Source organism: Pholcus phalangioides, unplaced genomic scaffold (genome assembly GCF_987345545.1).
Source record: "Pholcus phalangioides strain wild (caught in Gottingen) unplaced genomic scaffold, Ppha-v1.0 ptg000032l_1, whole genome shotgun sequence".
In the NCBI taxonomy this organism is placed as follows: domain Eukaryota; kingdom Metazoa; phylum Arthropoda; class Arachnida; order Araneae; family Pholcidae; genus Pholcus; species Pholcus phalangioides.
This window is the reverse complement of record NW_028301622.1, coordinates 7,742,503-7,765,299: the sequence shown is the minus strand read 5'-3', so window position 1 is coordinate 7,765,299 and position 22,797 is coordinate 7,742,503. Positions and strand designations below refer to the sequence as shown.

Genomic DNA, 22,797 nt, shown 5'->3' with positions numbered 1-22,797 from the left:
CCGAGATATACGATCTCTCTCTGAAATTACATGTGTGTGAAAGGCTTCACATTTCTCTCAGATCGTACAATCCGTTTAACACGTGTCGCCGATGTAAATTCAGCTAGCCAAAGCACGCACGTCGGGGCGTACATACAAGGTTCAATGCGTGCTTCGAACCTCGTGTTGTGGGGTACCTCTAAGTAGTAATATATACCTATGTTACTACTTAGGGCCAGAACTAGAAGGGAGGCAGCAACCAAGGCAGCAAAAATTTGTCCCCCCCCCCCCCGACAAAAATCATAGTTACGGTCCTGCCACTACTACTAAACCGTACATGCAACTCGCAAACATCCGTCTGAGAAATTTTAAACGAATTGGAGCAGCTCGGAATGTGCAGTGCATGTGTTGTTGTGTTAGCTGTATTATATCGAGTTGTTTATTGCGTACTTTCATCGAGCCTATTCTTGAGGAATGCTTGTATGTGTTCGAGAAGTACTGCCTACTGTCTTCCGAATTCGGGGGCAAACAACCCTGCAGTTTATTTTTGTCTGTATCACGTACCATGCGTAAATTTTAGATGTTGTAGATCTGATTGCTCTCTGTGGAGAGACTTTAAATGAGCTGGAAAATCTCACAGAAAAACAACAGAACACTTCAGCTGAAGATAGCTGGCTGATACGAAGATAAATCCAGCAAAGCGAATTCAATTGCCTTTGCGGGGAATCGAACCCACATCCTCTGACTTGCCGGATGAGTGCCATAGACCACTAGGCGTGGCTTCGATTCCCCCCCCCCCTAAGGGCAGTTGAATTTTATTTCCTGGATTTATCAGCCAGCTGTCGAAACCTTCGCAGTGAGAGCGGAAAGGGTGACATCATCCTCGGATATATCGCCATCTGGTGACAGTGTCAGAAATTCGAGCTCCGGCCTGAGTTAGGTCTGGCTGTCCATGTAAGGCACCCCCCCCCTCCGCCTTTCAGCGTGTGTGCACGAGCTGTAAGGAAAGACACTTCGTTATCTTTGCAGTCCAGTCGTTTCATTCCACCATCGCTACAGGGGCGGTCAGCTGAAGTTGGTTTTCTGTTTCCCATCTTCGAGGCGCAAATACGAGCCGATCTCCCTGTTAAAAAAAGGCTCACCACATGGAGCAACAGGCCCACAACGGTACAATTATTCAATCTTTGCACTTAACTCAAAGTTGGAAAAAATTGATGAGATAGGTGGCAGCACTACGCATAACAAACATTGCACAAAAACAAGCTTGAACCACTTTGTTAGAAATTCTGTAGAGAAATGTGTACGATGTGCATGTGCGGTCAATATGTAATATTCTAGTGGTCTAGGGCAGCGGTTCTCAACCGGGGGCTCTAGGATATTCCGGGGGGGGGGGCATTGAAGAAAAAATCGCAAAAGGGGAGCCAGGGCTGCTGATAAGGGGGCCATGAAGAAAATTTATTGAAAGAGTGACCATAAATTTTTAATTTCAAACAAAATGTATAGAATATTTTGTTTTGCAATGTTCTCCCTATTTAAGTAGCATTAATATAAAGATCTGATTGATTTTTGATTGGATATTTCAACACCGAGCACAAGGATTTGAGTAGTTGAAAGATGAAATTTAGCACTTGAAGTATCAAAAATTTTAGGAGTTTCACGAAAACAAGCACAATGATTTTTCGTGTGTGTGTGTTCATCCAATTTTTCATAATTTTCATGACCTAAAGATGAAACATCGTTACTGATAAGTTATTAGCAACTACGTTTCTTCTTCAGGTCATAAAAATCAGAGCCCTAGTCATAAGCTTGTGTTATCAGTAATTATAAGGTTTCGAGATGGATGTATTTATATATACAGTGTCACTGTATCGACAGTGATTGACAGTAACATTTATTTGAAGACAACCAACCCAAAAACAACGTTAAATGCGGATAAAACGATTTTGTTGGTATCAGGAGAGACAGAGCAACAACTTTGTAATAGGATTTTTGAGCACACGGTGTACGTATAAAGAAGTTAAAATTTTTATTTTAATAACTATACAACCCCTCGCAACACGAATGGCATATCTGAGTACCACACGCTATTTGGATGGTTTTTTCTAATTGAAAGTATTCCTGTAGGGTGAACGCGGTTTGTGCCAGTAAAATACCATACGTCTTGTTACCTATGCACCCTGTACATTACATGTAGTAGCGTCTGTTATGTGAAATATTGCGTAAGCCGAACTCACACGTTGTTCCGTTCGCCTGCGAGACAGAGGCCACATTATGAACCAAAAAGCCAGTTGCAGATAGCTTGTCATCCAACTCATCCAACGAGACATCAGATTATCACGATGAATGTAAGTCTCACCGTATCGAAATTATAATCAAACTTATAATTACAATTATTATCAGAATGTAGGTTCGATTTCCCGCAAGGGCAGTTGAATTTTCTTTCCTGGATTTTTATCAGCCAGTGTATGTGGTCCTCGTGTGAGCCAGCTGTCGGTTCCTTCAACATAACATTATATCGATGTCGTCGGATGTCCACTGAATCGAATGACCGATTCCCAATCACAAAAACAACAATAACATTCGCACATAATGTCCGAATATTCACTATAACATTTTAGTATTATGCCACAACAACAACTTTATCAGCAGCTCTTTATCAGATTTCTCGTAAGCGTAATCGATTTGTATTTATCGCTTTATCTTATCAGATACGCGATTCAGAACGTGTTATCTATTGCCGAGTTTTAGCGCAATCATTTTCACGTATTATTATCATTTAATTGGAAAAGAAAAATGCACGCAAAATCGTAACAAACATGGTGGAGGATTTAGAAAGTAGTTTTGTCCATGATGACATATTTTCAGTCGTGAGGCGACGATATGTGGCCCGTGGGCCTCACAAACTTCTGACACTCACGGCTCCCTTGTTCTAATAACATAAGTGTCAGAAACTGAAGGATCAACTTACTTGATCACCAGTGCACTTCATGGGGGGGGGGGGGGGGGGTTCACGTGCATAAGGAGCCTCACGTGGCCGTAGTATGCCTTTTCGGGCCCCTGGAACAGACTTTTCTTTGGGGGGGGGACCTTTCTTGAAAGGGTTATTATTATGCAAAATAAGGGTAAATATTTTTGAGCCCATTCGGCTCGGAGCTCCTGGCAGTGGTGCATTTACAGGGAGACTTAACTAGAGCTCAGGTTCAGAGGGGTGGCAAGTTTGAGGAATGAGTGGGGTCAAAATAAAACTAGTAGAATGGGTGACGGAATTTCTATAAGCCATGTCTATTATAAACATGTCTCTTCCCAGACAGAAAGGGACTAGATCAGTGAGTGACCAAGGGAGTGACTCTTGTTCACTCCTCAAGGTTATAGGACAAGGTGGTGAATTCAAAGGAAAGAGTAGTCAAGAAGAGATTAGACAATAATGGGAGAAGGGCAGTAAAATTCTGTAGCCCACTGGGGGCATGAGCATTAATGCGCTTCTGGGCCCTGGGGCAGTCTAGTTACGGCCCAGCAGCCTCAAAAAACGAGATCTGGTCAAAAATTCAGAATGTAAGCATTAAAGACACAAATTTTATATCAAAGTAAGGAGGCCTCAGAAGAAAAATCACTTTTCCCGGGAGACCCGTGATGCTCTTAACGGTCCTGATCACACGTTGGGGCGGGGGGGGGGATGTTTCTGGCTGATGCTGCTACAGCATTATCTGAAAAAAATGAAATAAATAGCGTTATTCATAATCATACTCGAAAAATGTAAACGAGAACGTATTCAGAAACCTGGTATTCGGAAGGCTCGCCTCTATTTCCGGTCACTGTCATTGCGGACATCACTTTTTCCATCTAAAAATGTTACTGTTATACTGTGAGGGCGGGTGTCGAACTTGTGAACAAAGCCCGGTAGAACACCCCCCCCCCCCAACAAGGACTTTCTGGTCAATTACTAGTTCAGACCTTGACCTACATATCCCGATCTAGTGTAGATCAAAGTCGATCAAAGTAGATCGGATCATATTGATCCTATCAATATGATCCGATCGATCTCCTGCCCCGGGTTCGATCCTAGCCAATGCACATCAGTAAACCGTTATGGTTTATATGATATATATATATATTAAATATGGTTGTTGATGATCTCCCAAAGAGACCGAACTGAGAACCGTCTGGAATAGGTTGTCAAAGGGTCCGAGGAATGGGGTTTCAGAATTAAGTAGAGATTAAAATTGAATTAAACAAAATTCAGATGTGTACAGGACAAAATGTCGAAGACATAGGCGGCTCGTGAGTTCCAGTATACTCGGTATTCGCGGGGGGATGACCGCAAATACGGAAGATCCGCGAGCCCTTAGCTGCTCTTTGAGGAAAAAAAAATCCTAGAATGGACAAAAAATAACTCCGAGAATCGATGAAAAAGATCCTAGAATCTACGACAAATATACTAAAATCTGTGAAAAAATCGCAGAATCGAAGAAAAAAAAACCTAAAATATATGAAAAATCCTAGAATCGATGAAAAATATATTAAAATTGATGAAAAAGATCCTAAAATTGATGAAAAAGATCCTAAAATTGATGAAAAAGATCCTAAAATTGATGAAAAAGATCCTAAAATTTATGAAAAAGATCCTAAAATTTATGAAAAAGATCCTAAAATTCATGAAAAAACCCTAGAATCAACGAAAAAAAAAATCCTAGAACCGACGAAAAAAAAAAAAAAAACCTAAAATCTATGAAAAATGCTACAATTCATGACAAAATGCTGAAATTTATGAAAAATTCTAGAATTGATTTTGAAAAATCCGAGAATTGATGAAAATTCGCAATTTATGGGTGAAATGGTTACAGAATTGATGAAATTCTGAAATAATTCCAGGATTAATGAAATAAATGATTCCAGAATAGATGAAATAAATGATTCCAGAATAGATGAAATAAATGATTCCAGAATAGATGAAATAAATGATTCCAGAATAGATGAAATAAATGATTCCAGAATAGATGAAATAAATGATTCCAGAATAGATGAAATAAATGATTCCAGAATAGATGAAATAAATGATTCCAGAATAGATGAAATAAATGATTCCAGAATTGATAAAAATTCACAATTTATGGGTGAAATGATTCCAGAATTTATGAAATTCTGAAATAATTCCAGGATTAAAGTATCCGACTACGATGCAAACGTCATTTTGGAAGAAAATATGGATTTTCATTTTTTAATTTTTTTTATAAAAGCCCTATTTGTTGTGATTCCAAAACGGGCCTTGTTTTGTTTATATGATGCTTAGAATCAAAGTTACGTTCACTTTAGTGTTGCGTTTTTACATACAAGTAATACGCGAATAAAGAATTTAAACGTGTTTTACGAAGAATGCGATTTTTTGACATTTTACTTGACTTTGTGACATGATTTGTAAAAATTGATGCATTGCATCCTTACGAAATTTTAATATATTATTTTGCTATATATTGGTTATGAACCAAAATCTAAGGTCTATCTCATATATTTTTTGAATCACAGTGTTTTATAGACAAAATGTGGGATGAAATTTCAAAAAATTCACACGTACTTAAACATATTTTGGTGTAACTTATGAACATATCATGCAATCCTTTAAATTTTGGTTCGTAACCTGCAACATTACCAGCTAAATGCACTGTGAAAATCACAAAGGATTTATTTCATTAATAACATTTTTTGCAATCGTGTTTCGAATATCACATGAATTTTGCTCAAAATTTGACATAAAAACGACTTTTCGTAGAAAATATAATAGATAGACCAAAATTTGTCACCGTTTTCACCATTTCGGACACTTTCTGTCAAAAAATGTATTTAAAGTTCACTCCAGAACCATTTTAAAGAAAAGTGACAATAAGGGTAGTCGGATACCTTAATGAAATAAATGATTTCAGAATTGATGAAAACACGAGAATCAAATCAGAAAACGTTATTACACACACATAAAAAAGTGTCTTTCATGCTGTATATTTTTTAATTTTATTATACAAATTTTATACATACAAGAAGTGCGAATGCCCTCAAAACGTTAGGCCCAGAGTCTGTCGCACACCCCTAAGGGCGGCTCTGCTTTACTCAAATATTCGAACACATCTAACTGCTGTTCAATAGCGTCCTCGGGCACGGGTCCCTAGCGTGAATTAAAAGAGAAACGATCTCCACGTGTGAAAGATGCAGAGAGCTATTCTCTCAAGATCAAAGTGTTGGCCTCAAAAAAGAACTTCATCTTCACGCCAAACGCATCGGAATCACGCCAAGATCAAAACGAGCGCTCACTTTCACTTCGAAAGATTCTTCTCCCTCTTCATATCAGTAGCACGTGTTATCCAGAGAGGAAGCATCCGTGTTACGTCCTCGTGGTGTCCGTACGAGCCATGTAATGTGTGATACTAATTCAAGGAAAAAAAAAATCACTAATCAGTGCCTGAATCTAGAGAACATGGATAATGTGGGAGTGATTTAAATAATGTGAATCAATTGTTTTTCTCGAAATCACGTTTACGTGATCCGTCGGATCTTTTTGAGGATCACCTTGACAGTCAGCTGTGCAAACTGTAATTGTAGTGAGTTGGATGTACACACACCTCTTTTTTTTATTTTATGGATTTAAGACGTGTTATCGCGTCCATCTATCAGTGTACGTGATGCGGGAATATGCGTCCGAGAGATGGTGGATTAATTCGTCTTCCGTGTGAATTTATAAATTACGATGTCTCACGCTTGCGGTAGCGGCACCGTGGGAGGAGGCCTGAGCTCGGTCGTTCAGCGGCTCGGCATCCAGCGGAGCCGTACTTGGGAACCCGAGCATATGTACGACACCATCAACAGGATGAAGTGCTGCGAACGTCGGCAGAGCTCGGCTGTGGTGTGTTTGCTCGGTGGGGACCGACAGAAGTCCCGCAAGTACCGCAGGAGGTCACAGTCCTTCTGCGACCGGCAGTTCTACAAACCGCTGCCGTGGAAAAGTATGGATATAAATGTCAGACTACCGGATGGCACCAGAAGGATCGTGAGTGATATATTTGTTTTGCTTATGATTGTTTATCATTTATGTCACGGGGACGCGGAACTCTAATTGGGAATCATTTGCATAAATATACGTCTGAATTCTCCGATACGGACTATCTTAGTTTTAGTTTATGGAATAGACATGGCTATCGGTTCTGTATTTCTCGAGTCCAATGGAATTTACCATTGTTGTGAGTCAACAATCGACATGACAGAAGCCATAACTGTTGAATCTTGTCATTGTTATCAAGGATGTTTCTTCCGCTTGAAAGTGATGTAGTAATATATCTTTTGGTTTTTAACTGTTACGGGTTACTAAAATATTAGGAATTTTTTAGAGCCCCCTATTTTCACCGTTATTTGTGGTGAGGTTTTCATTTATGATATTGGTTAACATTGTTGCCAAAATACGAAAAAAAAAAACTTTCATTGGGACAATGAAACAAAACATTTATTTAGACATGAAAAAAATTAGTACATGATAGCATTTTTCCATGTAACACTGTCAATGTGGAAAACATTGTCCAGGATGTGCTGTGGTGGTCGAGTGGTTACAGTGCCGGACTCGTGATGCGAGGATCCGGGTTCGAACCCCACAGTGGTGGTCGGCTGAAGTTGGTTTTCTGTGGTTCCCAACTTCAAGGCGCAAATGCGAGCCGATCTCCCCGTTAAAAAGTCTCGCCACAGAGAGCAACAGTCCTACAACGGTAAATCATTCAACCATAACACTTCACTCATAGTTAGAAAAACTGGGGGCAGATGACAGCACTACACATAACAAGCATTACACCGAAACAAACTTTACGTCAGGTTGCACTACACGTACACTCATATTCCCGCATGTACCGATTCGTTGGGGGGTTCCCCGGGGGGGGGGGTTCCCCGGGGGGAGTGCATGTGTGGTGTAGCAGTAGTAGGTAGGGACTCCAAAAAATGGCTCGGGGATCCATGATGTTCTTAAGTCAGCCACCTCGTTGGGCAATTTGCCTGTTGTGGCGTTGTATTTGTATTGTATTTGTATGTTGCCTTGTCCATCCCAATGTTACTGATTCACATTTGACTGTAACCAGAAAATGTTTTACATGGCAAGAGGTGGATTTAACGAAACGGGCACATCGAGTACGCATACTATGCCTCGACTTCTGAAAGGCCTTGAGGAACCCCCAACTCTCTTCAGTTTTTTCTTATTTAACGGGGCGCAATATTTTCTTCTGCACCCGGGGGCCTCAACTGACCTTATGACACTTATTTTATCTGAGACAACAATGGTGATTTAGACATGACTGTTTCCAAGAAACATTGTTTGACATGAGAATACTACCGGTAAACATTGTTTCAGAGTGGGATGGCCAACCCGTGGCACGCTGCCACACCATGGTATCAGGAGTGGCACGTGAACGCTTTTCAAAGAAAATTCTGGTTAAAAAATTCTATTCAATTTTTCAATCAAAAACAAAATTCTCTCCAACTTGTAAACAATCCTTTCCTTATAGAAGATGGCCTTGTAGGCTGCCAAACCTATATTTAGTATGGTAGGCGGTCTTAAAATAATAATTATGCGATGACTTTCTATTCAATGCGTTTCTGTTCGGTTTCTCATCTCTGTCATAGTTGCCGGACGTCCCATGTGTACGAGAATCAGGATCGTTCGCATGTGGACGCATGCATTGTGTAATACAATTACATTGTATATCCATGATTTCTTTATGAATTCCAAGCACTCGGAGTCCTCAGTTTACTATGTCTATGTCTAACATAGTGTGCGTAAGATGAACTTCTACCAATATACGTATATACACAATCTGCATTGTAATAATTGAATTTATGAGTGAACATTAAAAAAAATTAAAACTAGAAAAAAGTGAGAAACTAAACATTTTTACGAAAATAATGGCAAGACGGAGAGAACAGCCGGACAATATTTTACAGGAATAGAAGGAATGCTGGTATCTCGTAAAAACGGGACGTGTGGTCTGCATGTTACAATTCGTAAAGTGGCACGTGCATCGAAACTAATCTTGATTGTGGCACGACCTTGAAAAAGGGTGACTACCCCTGTTTTAGAGATCGATATTCTCAAAAACATTGTTCGAGACGGCAATTTTCCGAAAAAATACTGTACGACCCAACAATGTCTTCAAAAAATGTTCAAACGACAATGTTCCCAGAAAACATTTTTTGAGATGGCAATGTTCCCAGAAAACGGTATTTGAGACTATATTGTTCACCAAAAAACATTGTTAGAGACAACAGTGTCTTAAGAAAACACTATTCTAGACAATACCTCCAGAAAACGTTATTTGTGACGACAATGTCCCCAGAAAAAGTTGAGGCGACAATGTTGATGTTGACGTAAACGTCGCGAGTGTTGCGAAAGAAATCGTTAAGACACCAATGTGCCCAGAAAAAAATAGTTCGAGACGAAATGACGTCAGAAAACGTTGAAACAGCAATTCTAACGTTGAAGAACAGTCTAGATGAGACTGTCGTCGCAAACATTTTTTTCTGGAAACAATGTCCCCAGAAAACATTTTTTGAAACGGCGATGTCTCCAGGAAACTTCTTTGAAACGACCACGTTCTCAGGAAACTTGTTTTAGACGACGATCACCCAGAAAACGTTATATTTCACTATTATTAGTTTTCTTTCTTTCGTGATACATGCTTTTATATTGAGTTGCTGTATTTTGGATATATTAGGCATCCTTATTTTTTATGGACATCTTTTTTCAGCTACCTCGCTTGGCAATTTGCTTGTTGTAGTCTTTGCATTTGAGACGAAACTGTCCCCAACAAAACATTGTTTGAAACGACAATGTCTCTATCAAGCATTGTTTGAAACGACAATGTCTCTATCAAACATTGTTCGAGGAGACAATGCTATATGTAAAATAGGTAAACATTTTTTGAGATGACAATTTCTCCAGTAAACACTGAGACGACAATATCATTATGAGTTGGTACGAGATTACACGATCGCCATGTTGATAGTTTTTTACGTGTGCATCTAAGCGTTGTATAATGACATTGTATAATTTTTTTTTTGAGCCGAATGACGGAGCTTTCATAAGTCAGTCACGCGGAGATTGTCTCCCCAACTCTGATAACAGTCGAATTCTTTCCAGCCTTTTTTTTTGTGTTATTCGTGTGTGTGTTGGTTGTGACTCTTATTATTGTTGCTGATAAAAAGAGAGAAAACGCGTGTCGACATGTCAACATTCCTTGGAAATCTTGACATGTTAAGATTCCATCTCGAATATTTCTTCCCCCCCCCCCCCCCGAAGATAAGACAGAATTCTTTCTTAGAAGGAATTGAATATCATTCGTATTCCCTATGAGCGTGTATAATATACACGTTGAATTCGGCAATTGGCTACCGAATGGTTTTTAGGACCGTAATGAGGAATATTTGGGGGGGGGGGCGGGGGTGGATCATTTGATTTTTGATTATCACTCTAGAGACGTTGGCCCTGTACTAGAACAGCCTTAACAGAAGCGTGGCCTGATTTTGGAAATAACAGCGGGGCTTCTTTCTCGGGCAGTGGCATCTTAACGGTTGAGTAGACTGGGCTCGAACGTATGGCCCCGAACTGAACAGGGGCTCCTAAATTATCGAATGCTTTCACTGATTCTGAAATAATGTCTTTAATTTTGGATTTTTATCAGTTCCGATGTCTCTCCACTTCTGAAATTATTTCTTACATGAACATTAAAACTGTTATCTATTAATTCTGAAATTATTTATCTTGCATTAATTCTGAAATTATTTATCTTGCATTAATTCTGAAATTATTTATCTTGCATTAATTCTGAAATTATTTATCTTGCATTAATTCTGAAATTATTTATCTTGCATTAATTCTGAAATTATTTATCTTGCATTAATTCTGAAATTATTTATCTTGCATTAATTCTGAAATTATTTATCTTGCATTAATTCTGAAATTATTTCTAACATTGATTCTGAAATTACTTGCATTAATTCTAATATTAAAATTACTTGGATTAATTCTACTATTAAAATTATTGCAACTATTCTAAAATTTTTTGCAATAGTTCTGAAATTATTCTTATTTCTTGCAGTAATTTTAAAATTAAAATTAATTTTAAAATAATTTCTTGCCATTATTCTAAATCTACTTATTGCCATTATTCTAAATCTACTTATTGCCATTATTCTAAATCTATTTCTTGCCATTATTTTAAAATTATTTTATGCAATAATCCTGAAATTTCTTGCCATAATCCTAAAATTATTTTATGCAATAATCCTGAAATTTCTTGCCATAATCCTAAAATTATTTGGTGAAATAATCCTGAAATTGTTATTTCTAGCAGTAATTTTAAAACTATTGCATTAATTCTAACACTATTTTTTACATTTATTCCGAAGCGATGTTTTTACATCAATCCTTTAATTGGTTAACATTGAAATATCCAGAGGAGAAAAATTTTGAGGGGTTACTATTAGCAAATGGAGGTACTCTGAATGCTATTACACGAGGAAAACAATATCGTCAATAAATAAAATAATGTGGGTTGTTGCACATCAAGGAACACACTGTATTTATATGATTTCCATAGATTTGAATAGTTTGAAAATGCCATTTGCTGTTCGAGAACATACTTTCCAGTCATTGTTGAAGAATGCGCAACAATACTATGTCTCCTCCACACATGGCATTTCCCTCAAAAACGCAAGGGTCTGGCTTAGCTCGTCAAGAAATAGACGTTTACCATTGAGCCATTCCGCTGGTAGTTATAGAAACTTCTCGACAGGGCCGCAACTAGATGGTTGGTCACTCGGGGCAAGTGCGCATTTTGGCGCCCCGTTTATAATGTTGAAGGTAAGGTTTGAGAATGAAATTTGCGCCCCCTCTGATCCAGCGCCCGGGACACGGGACCCGCGTGCTCCCTCCCTAGTTGCGGCCCTGCTTCTTGAACAGCTCAACAAGTAAAAATCGAAAGTTTAGGAGTTCCTTAGAAGCATCGATACCGAAAGTAGCTCAAAATATAGAAAAATATAAACTCGTTGCCTGAGAACAACATTGTCAAATAAAAGGTGATAGTGATAGGTGATATGGTCATTTGTTTGGCACAGTTTGACCAAATTGGTTCTTGCGCCAATAAATCCAAAATCCAATCCAACATGAGTAGAGTAAACATTCAAACGTCATTTCCCACGTTTTTTTTCTCCAAGGGCATTGCACATCCGTGCTTCTAGCATGAGAGGGATGATATATAATTCAAATACAAATACAAAGGCCCCAACAGGTGAATTGCCCAGCGAGATGGCTTCCCATAAAAAACCGAAACAAAAAAAGACTGAAAAAACTCTGAAACTGTTTTTTTTTACACTGATTCTGAAATTCTTTTTACATCAATTTTGTAACTATTTTTTTACATCAATTTTGTAACTATTTTTTTACATCAATTTTATAACTAATTTTTTACATCGATTCCGAATATACTGCATATAGTTTTACATCAATTCCGAAACTACTGTGAAAACACATTGATTCCGAAAATATTTTTTCACATCAATTCTGAAAGTATTCCTTTATTGTATTACTTTATGTTAATTTTAAAACTATTTGTTGCATTAATTCCAAAAGTATGTATTACATTAATTCCGAAACTATATTTTATATTCATTCCAAAAGTTTCTTTTTACGTTACTTCCGAAAGTATTTCTTTACACTAATTCCAAAAGTATTTCTTTACACTAATTCCAAAAGTATTTCTTTACACTAATTCCAAAAGTATTTCTTTACACTAATTCCAAAAGTATTTCTTTACACTAATTCCAAAAGTATTTCTTTACACTAATTCCAAAAGTATTTCTTTACACTAATTCCGAAACTATCACTTTCCAAAAAATTCATTCTTTTATGCATTGATTCTCAAATCGATCCCTTCATCTCAAATTTTAAATAATTCGGAACTTTCATTACTTTTTCTAACATTTGTGTGTGGCCCCTAATTACGTGTAATTCATTCAAGTATTACGTAAGCAGATTTTTAACCATTTTTGACCCCCCCCCCTTGTCAGCAAAACGCTGACCCCCCCCCACCCCGTCAGCAAAATTTCGTCAGCAGCTTAGAATATTTCATACCTTCAAAAAGGGTGGTTGATGACATGAGCAACCTTCAAACTCCTCCCCCCCTTGTCATCAAAAGTCAGCAAATCCGAACTCCCACCCCTCGATGCTGACGTAATACTTGAATGACCCCTTATGTGTTCATATTTTTCGGTGTCCTTGTACATTCAGCAGTAACAGGTGTCTATTTTGGATGCCGAAGCCCCTTTTCACAAATAATAAGTAATAGAAACTAAAAAATATTGATGAAGCAGCATTTTTTTTTTTTTGAAATGCATACAATCAGACTCGTGGGTAGGGCGCTCTAAAAATGTTTCGGCCCGCTCCATAAATATATACAGTCGCCCTCGCTTAATTGGATATCAACGATTTCATCACGCAATATTCGATTAAACGGGCAATTGCCATTTTACAACGTTAGTATAACTTGTATATTAAAAACTGATGAAGAATCAATATTAATAAAGCTTTTCGAATAAATCGGACATCAAAAATGAAATAAAAATTACAGTCGAATTTCGATTATCCGGCATAGTCTCTTGGCACAATGACGTCGCCAAATTATCGGAGCTGTCGCCAAACTTCACCAAATTTGTTGCCAATTTGGCCGGAGGAATGCGTTAATCTTAATTTTTGCGTAAGATGATGGGTATTTGCAGGCCAAAAAATACATAATAAATGATAAATAAGAAGCATTTACATAATTTTCGTAAGAATATTCACATTTTTGGAATTCGCTTTTCTGTAATAAATTTTTAAAAGGTACAGACATTTGCATTATGTATATGTTACAGCCAAAGAGCGACCAGCCCAATTGACCCCGGCCAACGTCTGAAATTCGTTCTTCCGCCGGGCTTTAGCCGGCCCCTATATATCGATCCCTATGATTCAGGGACATCGCCACGTTGGTGTATTGTTTTTTCTGATTTATAATTGCCCCTAGCTAATCGTAATCGGGTCGTCGTTTCGGTTAGTAAGTAAGCTAATCATAATTATTATGGTTATCAATGGCAACCCTAACGATCAAAGGAATCAATATCGATATCGTAGTGAATACACATATAAGGATGCATAGGGATTGACATAAAAAGCCGGCTAAAACCGGCGAAAGAACAAATTTCAGGCATTGACCGGATCAACTGGGCTGGCCACTGAAGTGACCAATTTCGGGCTTTGACAGTAACATATACATTTATGTATAAAGAACTGATCTGTGCCAAGAGATCGTAAAATATGAATGGGAGAGGTTTTTGGTATTAAAATGGTGATTTTTGATGGTATAGTGGGAGTAGGAAGTGAGCGCAAACTCCGGCCTATATATATCCGGTTTTTCTGTTATCTGGTTCGCCCTCTTCCGCCGGATAGTCCTGATTCTACTGTATAGGTAAATACAATGATCACAATACTTAAGATATTTACCTTTCATTATGAAAATTAGCGCTCTCTATTGGCTCAACAGAGGACAGAAAATTTTAAATGTATGTATTGAAGATGACTTGAATATTTAGAGGCCAGTTCCTACTCTTAGATGTATTTATCTTAGCCTAGTAGCATATTTTCCATTACTTTCAAATTCAATAGCATTATGTGCATAGTTGTTGATGTGTATTAACAGTTGACGCGTGAAGCGTAATACAGTCGAATCCCGTTATAACGAACTCCAAGATACTGGAGAAATCACTTCGTTACAACGAAAATTCGTTATAAAGGAATTCCAGGTTTTTGCATTGTCCCTATGAAAACTTATCTGAGGAATTAGAAAAGTGTTCGTTAAAACGAGATTTTCGCTATTAACGGTATTCGACTGTATTTGATTAAGCGGGAGAAAAGTCGCTGGAATTATCTTATTAAGCGGGGAACATCGTCTCTATGGGTCAAATTTCGGTGCCACGGGATTTTATGCGTTTAAGCGGGGCATCTGCTTATCCGTATTCTGATAAAGCAGGGCACAGACCGTGTGTGTGTGTGTGTGTGTGTGTGTGTATATATATATATATATATATATATATATATATATATATATATATATATATATATATATATATATATATATGCACACTTTTTCTATCACTGCTTTACAGTTTGAGTGTGTCTTTGTGGGGGGGGGGGGGGTGCTCTCTTGAGCACCGTCCCTGAGGATGGTGATGGTTCTGACCATCACATAAGTTAATGTCTCCATTGAAATATCGGGAGGGTAATCGTCGGCTGTGCAAGAGTCAATTTCATGTCCTGAACATGTACATTATCGATCGATTTCATGTTTCATAAAAGGCGTTTTCCGATGATTATTTGCACAACTGTTTTTTTTTCGAAAAGTTTCGTGATCCGCCATTTTCTTCCATCTAGAAGGTTCTAAAAAAACGGGCGCAAATACACCTGTCCGTTTTGTTACATTTTATTTTATTTTTTTCGTTGCACGTGATTTTATTTTGATGCTCATAAATTGGATTATGAGGATCGAGAAGCTGTTCTGCAATTACGCGGTCGTCTATGTATTTTTAGTTCAATGATTTCTGATTTAAAAAATTTGGTCTCGATGTCTGAAGCGTTTTTCAGCCTAGTTCTTGGCCTATTGAGTGAGTGGGGCGACCTAGTGAATGAGTGTCTTGGTGAGTGAGGGAGGGAGTGAGTAAATGCGTGACCTGGTGATTGAGCGTGTAACAGAGTGAGCAACCTAGTGAGTTGACGATAAAATGAGACTGAGTGAGTGACCGGGTTAGGAATTAAGTGATTGGTCTAGGAAGTAAGTGACTGACCTAGAGATCAAGTGAGTGACTGACCTAGAGATCAAGTGAGTGACTGACCTAGAGATCAAGTGAGTGACTGACCTAGAGATCAAGTGAGTGACTGACCTAGAGATCAAGTGAGTGACTGACCTATAGAGATTGATTGATTGATGACCGCTCAGGTCCAGAGCGACCTACTGAGAAAGCAATCGAGTGACCTGGTGAGCAAGTGAGTGACCTAGTGGGTAAGTGAGTGACAGAGGAAACGACCGAGTGATAGAATGAACTACCTAGTGATTGACTACTTAGTGATCTGGTGAGTGTGTGAGCGAGAGATAGCTAGCTCTAGTTGCAGGCCGGTTTCGCTCATTCATTCACTTACTCATATGCTCACTCAGTGCTCACTACTCACTTTCATACTCACTTGCTCACACGATCATTCCCTCACTCAATCGGACAATACTCCACTCGCTTATTCATTTACTCACTCGTTCACTTGCTCACACGATGATTCATTCACATGTTCTTCCACTAACTCAATCGCTCATTCATTCACTTGTTCTTCCATTCACTCAATCACTCATTCACTTGCTCACTCACTCGTTCATCCATTCACTCATGTGAGCTGATGAATTTTCCGAATACGCTTTTCCCGAGAGTTCATGTCTATTTTATCAAAATCGAATAACTCGCCCATCGGTATCTTCGGCATTAGACAACGCCCTCGACGAGGTTCGACAACGCCCAGCCGGGTAGCCACGACCCACACTTCGAGAACCACTACGTCACAATGAGGTTCAAGTTACCCTTTAACTGACCATAAAATATACCGCGATTATAACATCATAATAGAATTTTTCATAGTCATCATGATTATCCAATCTCGAAACCACGGCCCATAGTGACCTTCATGCTAGAATTACGAACGCAAAATAAAAAAGCTCATATTTTTTCGATGATGGATCTGGACACGCAAACCAGGGTTTTTTCTTTCCTTTACTCACTATTCAATGAGTATCATTATTATTACTCAGTATTTGGCGTATTTGGCTAAATAAATCTCTTATTAATTAAAGGTTGGCTGGATCAGAAAACAGAGGTGAAGGTCTCGTGATATAAATCTTCATCATGACCTTCAGATGGACTTTCCTTCTTGTCCGTGAGTCATCAACTATGGACAAAGTATTCGTAATTACGTGCGTTTACGCCACTGTAATGACCGGGGGTGTTTCTTTGGCCCTACGTCAGTCGCGTGTCTGTCTCTCGGACGGACAATACTCCATCAAGAAATACCCTTTCTATAAGAAAACCATCACTGATGGCAGTGGCGGGATGGGAAAGTAAAAAGCGTCCGGAATTATGTTATGTTGCTCAATAGGATATTTTTCGAGAGAAAAAAAAAGTGAAAACAATGACTAGAGAGTGAAGTTGTCTCTACACCATTGTGTTTTTTGTTGTTCTTGTCAGAGGTCGTCTTCTCTTTTTTTTTTTTACTTCATGTCAGTGGCGTAATCGGATCCAAGACCGTGTCAGAGACTTTTCGCACGGATTTATATTGATTACGACAGCTTTTCTCGACCTTTTTTCGCCCTTGGGAAATCATTCATACGGTATTCATATTCTACGGAGAGTTTCGGGCAATCTCAATGTTCTAAGGAGCCCTTGGGATTATGCACACTTTTTAGAGAATCCTAGGAATAACAATTACGTTCTTGGGGCCCCTGTAAGCAATGACAATGTTTTTGGAGTGTCATTTGGAGTCATGAAGTGACTCGCACTCTTCTAAAGGGGTTGAGCATCCTTATCCTACATACTACGTCAGGGCCTCTCTCACCAGACGCGGGGCCCCGGTGCGAAAATAATAGTGGGGCAGGGGCTTCTTACTAATTTCGGAGTCCCTTAGTCCCGATTTTATATATTCTGATGATTTGATCGTTTTTGTCGCACCACGGTCATTTTATGCACACGAGGGCTAATTAGACCGGGACCTACAATTTATTGCCGATTCCGAACGGCAGGCTTGTTTTTTATACTCATCGAGAGGTTGGTGCGCTAACCCCTCGATGGGGGACTCCCTGCGGTAGCAATTTTTTCTGCGGTCATGTCGCCGTTTTTGTTGTACCCCTGTGTCAGGAAAGTTTTCTAACAAGGATGAATCGGGCATCGAACTCGCGACACCTCTAAATACCCTTTGGTATTTTAGGTGAGTATCTTATCGACCTGGGCTACCGTGCCCGTATATATTCTGTGGGAAAGGGGAAACGGCACATCAAAAAATTCATGCATTATAACAAAATATACAGGTATCAAAAATGCGAAAAATGATTAACAAAGATAATCCCAGCACCCATGGAAACTCAGAATAAATGATAGAAACAATTCCGCACACAGACGGAAATTCACAATGAACAGAATAAATGAAAGAAATATTTTCAATTGAAAATTTGAGAATTGATGAATATTCAGAATTTGAGAATTGATGAATATTCAGAATTTGAGAATTGATGAATATTCAGAATTTGAGAATTGATGAATATTCAGAATTTCAGAATTGATGAATATTCAGAATTTCAGAATTGATGAATATTCAGAATTGATGAATATTCAGAATTTCAGAATTGATGAATATTCAGAATTGATGAATTGATGAATATTCAGAATTGATGAATATTCAGAATTTCAGAATTGATGAATATTCAGAATTTCAGAATTGATGAATATTCAGAATTTCAGAATTGATGAATATTCAGAATTTCAGAATTGATGAATATTCAGAATTTCAGAATTGATGAATATTCAGAATTGATGAATATTCAGAATTGATGAATATTCAGAATTTCAGAATTGATGAATATTCAGAATTGATGAATATTCAGAATTTAAGAATTGATGAATATTCAGAATTTCAGAATTGATGAATATTCAGAATTTCAGAATTGATGAATATTCAGAATTTCAGAATTGATGAATATTCGGAATTTCAGAATTGATGAATATTCAGAATTGATGAATATTCAGAATTTCAGAATTGATGAATATTCAGAATTGATGAATATTCAGAATTGATGAATATTCAGAATTTCAGAATTGATGAATATTCAGAATTGATGAATATTCAGAATTTCAGAATTGATGAATATTCAGAATTTCAGAATTGATGAATATTCAGAATTTCAGAATTGATGAATATTCAGAATTTCAGAATTGATGAATATTCAGAATTTCAGAATTGATGAATATTCAGAATTTCAGAATTGATGAATATTCAGAATTTCAGAATTGATGAATATTCAGAATTGATGAATTGATGAATATTCAGAATTGATGAATTGATGAATATTCAGAATTGATGAATATTCAGAATTTCAGAATTGATGAATATTCAGAATTTCAGAATTGATGAATATTCAGAATTGATGAATATTCAGAATTTCAGAATTGATGAATATTCAGAATTTCAGAATTGATGAATATTCAGAATTTCAGAATTGATGAATATTCAGAATTTCAGAATTGATGAATATTCAGAATTGATGAATATTCAGAATTGATGAATATTCAGAATTGATGAATATTCAGAATTGATGAATATTCAGAATTTCAGAATTGTTGAATATTCATAATTTCAGAATTGTTGAATATTCATAATTTCAGAATTGATGAATATTCATAATTTCAGAATTGATGAATATTCATAATATTCAGAATTGATGAATATTCATAATATTCAGAATTGATGAATATTCATAATATTCAGAATTGATGAATATTCAGAATATTCAGAATTGATGAATATTCAGAATATTCAGAATTGATGAATATTCAGAATTTCAGAATTGATGAATATTCAGAATTTCAGAATTGATGAATATTCAGAATTTCAGAATTGATGAATATTCAGAATTTCAGAATTGATGAATATTCAGAATTTCAGAATTGATGAATATTCAGAATTGATGAATATTCAGAATTGATGAATATTCAGAATTGATGAATATTCAGAATTTCAGAATTGATGAATATTCAGAATTTCAGAATTGATGAATATTCAGAATTGATGAATATTCAGAATTGATGAATATTCAGAATTTCAGAATTGATGAATATTCAGAATTTCAGAATTGATGAATATTCAGAATTGATGAATTGATGAATATTCAGAATTGATGAATTGATGAATATTCAGGATTTCAGAATTGATGAATATTCAGAATTGATGAATTGATGAAAATTCAGAATTGATAAATAACAAGAATAAACAAAGTAAATGAAAAAATATTTCTAGAATTGATGAAAGTTTTCTGAATAAATGGGAGAAAAGATTCCAGAGATCTGATGAAAATTCTGAGGTAAATAGAACAAATGGAAATAGTTCCAGAATTGATAAAAATTGAGAATTTACGAAAGAAATGATCATTACCGCAAGTGCGTAGCCCAAAAAAAAAAACGCGGGGCTCGGTGCGACCGCACCTGTCGCCCACCCCCTACTTATCGGTCTGTACTGGGGAATCCCTTCAATTACTAAGTCGTCTTGAAAATATCTTCCTGTTTAATCCATGAAATGGGAAATTATTCTACTTTCGCCGATGGGTTGTCACTATCGGAACAGTGCCAAAACTGCGATGACCGGTTCGTTTTGGGTAACCCTTTTCACACTCGGGTGTGTCGCTAACAAGGGCGGTAACCCTTTACCCGTTGAAAGGGAGAGTGCCCTATAAAATGAAGCCCGAGAACGTCCACAAAATTTTACGATTCTCCTCGCACAGATGACGTAATTGCGTATCCTCCGCTCATTTTAGAAATAATAACTATATACCGAGCTCTTCAACCCACTCGATATAAATGCGTACATTAATAATAAAATAAGGATCTGGGTCTCTCTCTCGACCTGCGTTTAATGCGCGGCACCTTTTGAAGAGCTTTCATCACAAGCCAGATACTGCTTTGAAACGAGCAGTTACAGTCGGCCCCGCTTTAACGGATAAAGTCCTCCGGCGATTTCTCCCGTAGAGAGAATGTTGAAGTCCATCGCTTAATATGATCATTTCAACTTTTCCCCGCCTTATCGAATATTACACTTCACACGTCAACTGTTAATACACATCAACAACTATGCACATAATGTTATTGAATGAAACTGATAGAAAATATGTTACTAAGTCAAAATAAATACATTTGAGAATAGGTACTGGCCTCCAAGTATTCAAGTTGTCTTCAATACGTACATTTGATAATTTTTATTCTCTGTTGAGCCAATAGAGGGCGCTGACTTTCCTAATAAAAAGTAAAAATCGTAGGCGTAATTAAATACAATTTTCTTTTCATTTTTTTCATCTGTGATTAATTCGGGAAGCTTCATTAATATTAATTCTCCATCAGTTTTTGATATACAAACTACGCTAACGTTGTAAAAAAAATGGCAATCGAATTATAACTGTTCCCCCTTATAATCGCGTACCCCGCTTAATCGGGTATTGGGTGCTGGAATCGTTGATATCCGATCAAGCGGAGCCGACTGTATTCCCGAAAATAAATCAACGTTTCATATTGGATTTTCGGTCCTGGATGATCATCTAATGCAGGCCTGGACTAATCTCTAAAAATTTGCTTGCCCAATCAAAATTTTGTGATTCTATTATTTTATCACTGGATTTACTTGAAAAACTTTTCGAAGACGAACTGACCAATTTGCCTAAAAGATCGAAAGTGATATAATTTTATATAGAAATATTGAAAAAAGTTAAAAAATTCATAAGGAACACAGTCACCAATTAAAAATCTAAAATTATTCAAACGGCTAATTAAAATTTTTCGCACCATTGTCGTCGGAAAAGAAGTCACTAAGTAACAATTCACTTCTCTTATAGAATCATAGCCAATTTACGATACGGGGCCGGACTTGGCACGGGCTTAGGATAGGTTGGGTAAATTATGCGTTTGACAAACCATGACAAAGTTTGAAAAAAAAAAAAAAACTTAAACCGGGAAATCTTGAAAACTTTTTTTTTTTCTAACGGGCATAATAGTGTGGAATTGTAAGACAATAGAGAAAATTACCTATTGTCACTAAAAGCCTTGGCCTTGTTCATTGTTCTTGAAGATTTTCTCATTGCAGATCGCTGAAATTAAGTGAAAATTTTCGCGAACCGGCATAAACGGGAGAAATAATTTGGGACTGGTGAAAAAAAACGAGGAATTTACTAACCTTCTGAATATTATTATACACTGCTCAAAACAATTAGGGGAGCACATGGTTTTAACAAAATTACGCAAAGATGTATACCGATAAGTAACATAAAATGAATCATCCATAATTTAAAGCCTAGCAAGAAACGGAAGAAGAAAACTTCATATGCAAATCAAAGTTCATTACGTCAAAAACCAGAAAAAGGAGATAAGGGCAGAAATCGGGATGTTGCAGAAACGTCTGTTTTACAGCCGTAACTGTGAAATTCGATTGCGCAGTATTTTTTTTTTTTTGAGACAAGGTGACTTGAGGATGTCTCAACAACGTGATTTACCGGAATCCATGGCGTGGCGTGTTATAGGCAGACTGGAATCCGGGCAAACACAACGTAGTGTCGCGGACGCTGTTGGAGTCGCCAGAAGTGTTGTTGCAAGGCTGTGGAATCGATTCCAAGAAACAGGAAATGTTAGACGTCGACCAGGGCAAGGTCGGCCACGCGCCACTACAGCAACTGATGACCGGTATGTACGGTTAACAGCCCGTCGAAACAGAACAGAGAATGCTACGCAGCTGCAAAAACGGTTGCTGTTGGCAACAGGACGAAGGTTGTCCAGCCAAACAGTACGTAATCGGCTTCATGAGGGAGGGCTCTATGCTCGTAGGCCAATGGTCTGCATTCCGTTGACCCCACGCCACCGTGCGGCCCGAAGAAGATGGGCTGCTGAACATCGAGATTGGGAGCAACATGATTGGAGCCAAGTGCTGTTTACAGACGA

The 22,797-nt window shown here is 37.6% G+C and overlaps 1 protein-coding gene across 1 annotated transcript in view; it reads left to right on the top strand.

Annotated features, from left to right (window-relative positions):
• The first annotated feature begins 6,437 nt into the window (after nucleotides 1-6,437).
• LOC149066853 (uncharacterized) overlaps nucleotides 6,438-22,797 on the top strand; it is a 428,124-nt gene continuing 411,764 nt past the window's right edge. The window contains exon 1 of the mRNA XM_089253243.1: nucleotides 6,438-7,009. Coding sequence (XP_089109369.1) covers nucleotides 6,710-7,009 — 300 coding nt within the window. The 5' untranslated portion in view covers nucleotides 6,438-6,709. The remainder of the gene's footprint in view (nucleotides 7,010-22,797) is intronic.